This window comes from Adiantum capillus-veneris, chromosome 14 (assembly GCF_014529385.1).
Source record: "Adiantum capillus-veneris isolate H3 chromosome 14, ASM1452938v2, whole genome shotgun sequence".
NCBI classification, from domain to species: domain Eukaryota; kingdom Viridiplantae; phylum Streptophyta; class Polypodiopsida; order Polypodiales; family Pteridaceae; genus Adiantum; species Adiantum capillus-veneris.
This window is the reverse complement of record NC_140944.1, coordinates 666,534-676,243: the sequence shown is the minus strand read 5'-3', so window position 1 is coordinate 676,243 and position 9,710 is coordinate 666,534. Positions and strand designations below refer to the sequence as shown.

Sequence of the window (9,710 nt, the reverse complement as noted above, 5' to 3'; positions counted from 1 at the left end):
TGACACCCGGTCAGACTACGGACCATGGAGGAGATTGATGAGATCCGCTAACGACCAATTATGGATCTCCTGTGATTTAGCTCTTTTTGAGGATACACCCACATTGTGTTGTATTAGCCCTCATTCACTACTCTCACCCCCCAACTCATATCCTACACAATTCCAACTAGCTGCTTCGTTCGCATCTCGCGGTCAGGATTTTATAGTACCCCTTTTTTTTCAGTGCCTTTTATTTTTGGTACTTTTTGGTACTCAAACATTGTATCAGATTCACCACGTAACTTTTTGGTCTCATAGGTCATTTTGGCCTTTTGAAGACGTTAATATAACATTTCATGTCATTTCATCTCTCTCTCTCCATCCATATCCATATTTAAAGTGATACAAAATCAATTCACTCTCTATCTTCCTTATGCATGAACCTTCAAGTAACTAACCATTCTTAACACAGGTAGAAACCTCCAACTATATTCCTTACCCAAACAGGTATTAAGCATCTCATTTTGCCCAATCTCCAATGGCTATTTTTGACAATAAAGGAAGAACTAATCTAGGTCATTAGTTTGGCTGCTCTACTCAAAAGCAATCTCTTGAAATCTGATTAAAAGAAGAGTATCTTTGAAACAGATTCCCACCCTGAGTCAGTAGGATGAACAGTATCCCAATAAAAAGCTTTGTTTGGTTTTGAACACACAGAGTACCAGGGTTTCCCTTTGGCATTTACGAGTCCACAACCTCCATTCTGCTTTGCTTTGCAACACGACTTCCACTGTGACCTGGAATGCTTGAAAATACCTTTACATAAAACTTGGATTCCGTCAATATCAGTATGTTAAGCGAAAAAGCAAACGAATTGACTAGGGACTTCTTATTCCAAAATTTGCAAAATCTTTGATATACATTTTTAGGACTCATGTTACTTTTTTAGGGTTATAGTCCCTTACGAGGTGGCTTGACCTTAGAACAATTATCAGGTCTACAATAAACTAGAAATTGCAATCTATCTCTCTCTCTCTCTCTCTCTCTCTCTCTCTCTCAACGGCCCACTTTTAAGGGTGCTCCCCCCTTCCTTTCTTCCCTTGTTTCAGATTTTCAACATGGGCTTCACATGCAATGGGTCTCCAACCTCGAAACACCACGGGGAGATCTCAACCAAGGAAGGCATTAGGATGCTTGTTTAGCTAAGCATTTGTGCACCCTTTTCTCCACCCTTTTGGCACGTCTCTTGTTGGCTGACCAAATAGGACATTTTATGTACATGGGTGCAAATGTTGTTTGTTTTTTTTCAAAAGCTATGGAGGTATGGAGAAAAATCTACATGTTTCAAAGAAAGAAGAAGGGAATACCTCCCAGGGAGAGAGAGAAAGCCCGTTCCAAGTCCAAAACAGAAATGTCAGTGTCTGGTAAATTGGCCTTGAGCTTTGAGATCTGGGATGCCAGGAGCTTGTTGTGGAATCCACTCTCTTCATTCTCTGTTTTATTGCACTTGGTGTAATTGCTAAGGTAGGTCACTGCAGGAAAACAGCCAAAAGGCTCCAAATTTGATACGGCCAGCCTTCTAAAACCCAGGCCATGCAGAACTTCCAAAGCAGCTACAATCCCTGAAACCACTTTGGCAATAAAGATATTACCGGCCTGCATACAAAAGACAGGTTGATCAAATGACTTCTGATTTTCACAAGTTCCTGTTATAACAATAACTTCTCTATCCCTTGCTCTCAACCTCATGTTTAAATGACCAGGAAAATAGTCCATGAGAAGTCCACCTCTGCATGTGAGCACGTGATTGTGCAAGGGGCAGGCATGTGACGACCATGCAGACTAAAATGGAGTTTTCTACTTGCATACAATTCCACGTCTTTGTGGTTAGTTATATTAGTCAATCCTTATGCCTCAGACTAAACATTCCTTTCATATTATTGATTCCATTATACTAAAAGGTAAACTCATCTATTCAAAAGGTTATGTGCAACCCTGAAAAGGACAGACCTTGCTCATAAGCGACAACTACTGCCTATTTAAAATGACCTTGCACACGAACACCCAAGATTCTTCATTACGTTGGTCCTTTCTATTCCTCTACATATGATGCACACAGTCATTGACAGACGACAAGACACCGTTACACCAAAAAAACATCATAGCTGTTGCAAGATTCTTCAAGCACCAAAACGGGGCCATCTAACTTGAATAGCAGATGAAAGCGCCGAATAATGCAATGACTTAATTTGCATTTCTTTTTGTCATTGGATTGTCTGTGTCTCACACACACACACACACACACACACACACACACACACACACACACAGAGAGAGAGAGAGAGAGAGAGAGAGAGAGAGAGAGAGAGAGAGAGAGAACCTCTTTCTTGGGGTGGAGGAGACCATAGGCAGTATAGTCATTGCCAGCAACAACAAGGAGAGCAGTAGAAGAGTTGGAGATTGAAACCAATCCCTCACTTAGAGAAGCCCTCAACTGATTAATTTGGCCAGAGATAGTGACAAACTGCGAACCAAATGTGGGAAACACACCACTCCCTCCATATGCAAAATTAATTCCCCATGCACATGCAGCTTTCACACGACCAGTGCTGCCATGCCTCTTTAATTGCTTTTGGACCACTCTATAAGTAATAGGAGTCTCAGTTCCCATGTGAGCAGCTGCAAATGACAGATACCAAACCTTTGTGTTAATATAGGTAGAGACATCACTGATAAGAGACAGAGAGAGGGAAAGACATGATTAAGCTCTGACAACTTTAGACTATCAGATAGCATTGCAATTTGCCAACATGCTCAAAACATGCAATTGTATAAAAAATGACGAAATGAACTAAAAAAGTAGGACTAGAGATAGGAGATGGGGGAACTTTAACGATAAGGGCAAGGCTCAGATGCAGCACTACAAGCTTGAGTAATATGATTTTCACTGGCTCCATTATGTACCAAAGTGCAATTTTAATCAACAAACCAAGTTGGTTAGGTACATATTAAACCAAGAAATATATGTTACTCATCAAAACAAGTACATAAGGTACAATAATATTTTTTGTACCATATATAGAAATGCGCCAAAAAGAATGTTGGGTCTAAAAGCCATCTGGCCACCCTTGTATACATTCATTTATTCTTTGGGTGTGAACCACCCCTAGGGTCACTTAAGTGACCCTATAGTGTGTACCCTAAACTTTTAATTAAAGATAACATTGAAAGGTGTGCCGTATAAGCACACGCCAAGACCTGCGTACTATTTCTTTTCTCTCCCCCCTTCGCAACCTGCTCCTATTGTCAGTGCTTCCCTCAAACTAGTATCAGAGCCAAGCTTCGTGCACGTCTCCGCGCCGGGAAGCAACAACAGTTATTTTCTCTCTCTTTGATTTCAGCCCTCCCTCTCTCTCTCTACGATTTTCAGCTTTCTCTCTCCTCTCATTATAGCCCACAGCTTCTTGATGAAGCTTTGAGATTGTGGGGGTCTCATTTCGCGATACAGCAGGGAGTAGCAGGTAAAATCAATCACAGAAGAAAGGGGGATTTTACAGGTGGCTGAAATTTCAGCAATTTCACAACATTTTTGATGCTTTACATGTGGAAAATGCATTTACAGGTTGAGGAAAATTGGGGCTTTTGCTGAAATTACAGAAATTTCAGAAATTAGACCGTCAAAATTTGGGGCTTTTGTTGAAATGTCATTACTTTCCAGACATTTGTGCATGTATTGCAATTTGTGGACAGTTTGAGCAGAGAATTTGAGGTTTATTCTTGAGTTATTCAAGAAATTACGTGAAAATGCACGTTCATACGTATCGGAAAGCTTATGTGGCGCACATTTATGTATTTTACATGCGGGATGCTCGCCATTGAGTTTATGTATTGCTGAAAATACATTTTGCAACAACTTTTAATCCATTTACAGATTTGAGGTTGATGCATATGCATTTTGGTCATACTGCTGAAGTGTGAGTATTCATGCAAGGATTGTATTTCCTATTTGTGTGTTGAAGTTTCAGCTTCTACTGTTGAAATTTATCCTTCTTTACTGCTACACACTTTTGATAAAGTGCCAGTAACACATTATTACCATCCCTTGCTCTTGTACACTGAGTATTGACCCCGTAAGAGGCTAAAATCTCAAGTCTCAACCTGCTGTCATAAAATTACAGCAGTGAATTTTTGAGAAAAAAAATTGTACCGAAATGGCCTCTAATGCGACTACAAGCACTGAGTCGAAGTCCCTCCTTGAAATCAAAAGGTTTGATGGCTTTGGCTTTGACTTGTGGAAAGATAGAATGCAGGGAATCCTATTCCTGAAAGATTGCGATGATGCACTTTTGGAAGTGAAACCTGCAGCTTTGTCAGATGAAGATTGGGCTAGACTTAACCAAGAAAGCAATTGCTTACATCAAGATGGCGGTGTCTGATGATGTGCTCACGGACATTAAGCGTCTTGATACTGCTTATGCTATCTGGAAGAAACTGACAGATACGTATGAGAACACAACTCCTGTGAGTCAAGTGCATCTTATACGAAAGCTTGTAAACATGGAGTTGAATGAGTCCAAGCCTGTATCTGAACACTTCAGTGCTTTCACAGGCGCCTTGAGTCAATTGCAAGACTTTGGTTTGCAACCTTTTGGTGATAAGCTCAATGCTATCTTCTTATTGATGACTTTGCCTGACAGTTGGGAAGCTTTGGTTGTCTCTTTGAGCAACAATGCTACTTTGACATTTGATGGTGTACGAGGTTCTATTCTCAATGAACACATTAGAAGAACGACAAACGGTGAAAGCAACGGATCAGTGTATAACGTAAGAGGCGGGCCTGAAAAGAAGAATAATGCAAACAATAGAGGCAAGAACAAGAGTAGTAACAGGGGTAAGTCCTAGGATGTTACATGCTATCAATGTGGATGCAAAGGGCATTGAAAGCCCGATTGCAGGTCCTACAAGCAGGAACTTGAAAGAAAGAAGTTGCAGGGCAAGAAGAAGGATTCTAATGATGCTAAAAGTGATGATCATGACTCTTCTTCCAAGGAAGTTGCAAAGGCAAATGTTGCTTCGAGTGTTGTCATTGAAGAAATTGTTGATACAGATGATGCACTTGTTGTTGACTCGTGCCTTCATGATGATAGTGTGGCAATGGTCAGTGACATGTATATCACAAAACCAAAGGTAATTGATGCATTCCTTTCAGCACAGGATGGTTTGTCACAATCATGGATAGTAGAAAGTGGTGCTTCGTTTCATGTTACTCCATCTTTGGAGTCGTTTGCTTCATACGCTACAGGTAGTCTAGGTAAAATTTACTTGGGCAATAACCATGCATGTGAGATTGAGGGCGTTGGCACTATATACTTGGCGCTTGAAAATGCTCGAGAGCTGATTTTGCATGATGTTAGGTACGAACCTGGCATCAAGAAAAGTCTACTTTCGGTTGGGCAGCTAGATGTGAAGGGTTATCACACTATGCTCGGTGGTGGCTCTTGGAAAGTGCTTAAAGGATCTATGCTGATTGTAAAGGGCAGCAAGAAGGGAACTCTTTATTATTTACATTGCAAGGCATTACCTAGCGCTATGGTTAAAGTTCATTCTCACAAGGAGCTTTGGCACAAAAGGCTTGGCCATATGAGTGAAAAATGGCTTGATGTTCTCTCCTCTTTGGGGAAGTTTGATGTAAAAGGCCTTGGCCTTAATTTTTGTAATGATTGTATCTATGGAAAGCAAGAGAAGTTCTCTTAGTCCTCTAGTGTCGCTCGCAAATTGCATGTTCTTGATATTCCTGTGCCTATGAATTCACATGGAGGTGTACGGTACTTTGTGTCTTTCATTGATGATCACAGTTGTAAGGTGCAGTGGAATGAATGTTTGCGCTTTGCTAAAGATGAGTGCTCCGAACTGTGCTCAAGGTTCCTTTTGTTCTTATGGAAGGTAGAGCCTTCCGTTCTTAATGAGAGAGTGCTATGATTACAAACAAAGTGAGTGGATATTGTGCGTGCAAGTGTATGAGACTGAGAGATAGAGAGAGAAGAGAGATACGACACCAAAGACGTTGTAAAACCCTCCTCCGAAGGCCCCACTCTCGTCGGCGAGAGTGGTCTACTTATGATTGCACAAACTGGTACAAACGGTATGCATGAGACTGATACAACTCTAGGCTATGTCGACGACAACGACGGGGATGACGACAACGACCTAAGGGCTGAAATCTGCAATCTTTTATCTGCTGTCCAAAAACGCTATGGGCTGAAATCTGCGGCAATCCAAAAACGTTGGCTTTTGGGGCTGATTCTGCTGATCTTTGTCGCTGAAATTCTGCAGGCCTTAGGGCTGAAAACTGAACTTCTTTTATGGCTGAAAACGCTGATTCGATGTTGCTTTACTGCTGAAAAACGCCAGCCAAAAAGGGAGGGCGATTTGGTGTGCGAAACGCTAGTGCTGCCATCTGGAAACGCTAGGTGCTGGGACTTTTTGCGGTGAAGGTCTTCATGATGAAAACGCTAGGTTGATGCAGATGAGAAAAACGCTAGGGGAGGTGGTCTTTGGCGATGATGTCTTTGCTTGGAGAAAAGTCCACCAAGGGTCTTGCTTGAGAAGTTGCCTGTTGAGCTTGGCTCCTGTTGCCTCTTTTGCCATTTACTGCTGGTCTAGGTTTGCTTTAATACAAACTTACTCAATTTGCCCTACCTACTTTCCAACAAAAGTCACTTAAAAATAATAAGTGAAAAATGTCAAAAATAAGTGAAATAGGCTAAATGCACTGGAAAATTCCCCAGGTGGATTCTGATGGGAATGCTTATGATCATGCTGTGTGCAACCGGAGGATATGCATCTACACTAAGTGACTGGGCATGCACGGTCTACAAATAGACTCGCTAGATCACTTCTAATCTAAACTGACTGGATTGACGGAACCCTTGTTATGTTGTAGCTTGTCCACGGATACATAGGGTTGGATATGTCATGTGACAACAGTAGAAAGACATGGGTGTATGTACTAAAAAGTAAAAGTGATGTACTTGACTCATTCTAAAATTTTCATGCATTTGTGACCACACAAAAGGACTTGAAGTTAAAAGCTATTAGGATGGATAATGGAGGAGAGTATGTATCACGTGAGTTCAAAAGTTTTTGTGAGCTGTATAGTATTAAGCGAGAATTGATAGCCCCTTATAATCCATCATCTAATGGTGTGGGTAAAAGATATAATCGCACACTTTGTGAGAGAGTGAGATGCATGTTGTCCACGGCTAATCTCCCTCTAGAGTTTTGGAGAGAGGCTCTTAAAACTGCAGTTCATGTGCACAATGTGACAAATTGCTGACGTGTCGACCTACTAAAGAACGGAGCTACCAGCCGAGGGGCCTAAACCCTAAGAAGAACAAGCAACAGAGGAAGTGTCACAGAGTGATGACGTGGTTGCCCGAGTGCAGAAAAACCCTAACCCTAATTTCTGCCAGAAACCCTAATTGCTGAAACCCTAATTCTGGAAACCCTAACCCTAAAACCTGCAAACCCTAATTTCTGCCAGAAACCCTAATTGCTGCAAACCCTAATTCTGAAAACCCTAACCCTAAAACCTGCAAACCCTAATTTCTGCCAGAAACCCTAACCCTAACCCTAAGGTAGCAGACAAATTCCGAAAATTGCACTGACATGATGACGCGGCACGCTGTACGGATTTCCGTAAATTACGCTGGCAGCTTTTGGCATTGCTTTTTGGACCATAAGCTTTTGAGTTTGAAAGTTTTTCATGTAAACTGTTTTTTGGACCAGAAGCTTTTGAGTTTTAAAGGCTTTTTACTATAATTGCTTTTCAGGCCAAGGGCCTTTAAATATGAGGCTAGGGCTCATTCTCTGGCATGCTTCCTGGAGAAGGTGCAGAGTTTGGAGTACCGGCTTGTACTTTGATGATGCAATATAAAGAAATACCGAAAGGGGCGCCAAGGTTTGGGGCCAATACTCTCTGGGGTGGAATTCCGCCACTCCGTGTCGCGTGTCGTCTCTCTCTTTCAGTTCAGTTGTTATTGAAGTGCCAAAAGTCTGTTCAGTCTGTTCTTTTCTATTGGCACGTGGTGCCCGCATTTGTGACAGTGGTATCAGAGCATCAGGCGTGTGCTTTTCTAAAAGCATACCGGTCCTACAAAAGAGCAGACAGAGCTATTGGAATTTGATTCGAGGTATCTTCGCCCTCCAATCCAGACTTATTAGCCACTCCCACCCTTACTTCATCGCGCATCGGGCGCGCTCCCGTCTTCACCGCAGTGTCTTACAGGGCATAAGCCAATTAAGATCACTTGCAAGAGAAGGATCCAGATTTGTTTCAAGTCACTGTTTTTCTCAGAAGTAGTGCTATGCAGATGTTGATTTCTACAGCTACCAAGCAGCATACTCCAAGTACTTGGCAAGCTTTCAAGAAAATTTTTGCCCGAAGTTGTATGGTTTCTGACATCTTCCTTCGGAGTGCAACTTCTGGCAAAGTGGGGTATCCTGAAATGCTTGCCATGGAAACTGAAACCGGCCCGTAGAGTGGTAGGCGTTGGCTTTCACCCGAAATTCTTTACTTTAAACACACACACAGAGCACTTTGCAAAGAGAACCTGCGACGGGAGTTAACACTTGAATACACACACGGCTTGGAAGCTAGAATGCTCCGAGCAAACGCCGACAACCTGTAGGCCCCAAAATTGGCGCCCCTTTCGGTATTTCTTTATTCTTTAGGAGGGTAAATTACAAGGTAAGGTCCTGGGAATCCTTCACGTGTATCCACCTAGATACCATTTGATTTGGCCAAATTTCGGCAACATAACAGCCCCAAAACTTGCGCGAAACCAATTCCCTTGCTGGAACTCGCTTGCACTGTCGTATACCCTCTGATTCTTGTCCAAAAACAGTAAATTCAGCATGCTGTATTTACTGGTTTTTGCCCTGTTTTCAGCAACAAACAGTCCCCTAACTGTCCTCTGCCAGTGGGACACGATTCCCAATGGTCCTGGCGTCCGTATGGCTGAAAAACAGTGAATTTACAGCGCATACACAGCGCTGATTTTGCACCTGTACGGTGAGGTTATGACCCTCACCAGTGCCTGCTTTGGAGCAGCAGTTAGCTACCCCTGTTCCTGCTCAAGGAGGCTCTTGCCTCAGCACAAAAGCATGAACCCACACAACTATACATCACTCAAATGAGTAGCCCTCTTGTGGGGCATCACATAACTGCACGTAGGGGAGAGAGAGAGCAGTGTATAGTGTGCAGGGCATCACTCCTAGCACCACACTGTACATGAGAGGGAAAGGAAGCACTCCATAGCTCTTAACCTGTGACAAATGCTGAAATGAGGCCTCTCCCAGCTTAAAAATCAGCGCCCATTTTTCTGCAAGAGGAAAGTTCACGAAAATGTGACACTTGGCGCATTTTCAAGCATTTTCCCGTTTCGGGTTCGCCGCTTAAAAATATCCCAACCGACGCGTCAGTTGACTTCGCGGCAGAGTTATAAAGTGTTCCCCTAGTCATACCGGAGGTAATGACGCGAACACATTTCACGGCCCAAAATAGCAGTTCCCTAAATTTTAGGAGATGCTTCCGTTGGGCTCCCACTGGTCTTCTGACCATCTATCCTCATTGGAACCGCATCCAAAATGCAATGTGGCCCAACTGTCGGATACTTTTTGTTGGTAGTCCCACCTTGACTTTACGCCTTAATTGAGTTCACTTCCTAGTA

At 42.6% G+C, this 9,710-nt stretch overlaps 1 protein-coding gene across 1 annotated transcript in view; it reads right to left on the bottom strand.

Moving 5' to 3' along the window:
- Positions 1 to 450: 450 nt before the first annotated feature.
- Positions 451 to 9,710, bottom strand: part of LOC147441792 (GDSL esterase/lipase At5g03610-like) — a 30,154-nt gene continuing 20,894 nt past the window's right edge. Inside the window, exons 3-5 of the mRNA XM_086528180.1 lie at positions 2,360 to 2,658; positions 1,347 to 1,635; positions 451 to 795 (exon numbers count right to left, since the gene is read on the bottom strand). Of these exons, the coding sequence (XP_086384306.1) occupies positions 602 to 795; positions 1,347 to 1,635; positions 2,360 to 2,658 (782 nt within the window). The 3' untranslated portion in view covers positions 451 to 601. The remainder of the gene's footprint in view (positions 796 to 1,346; positions 1,636 to 2,359; positions 2,659 to 9,710) is intronic.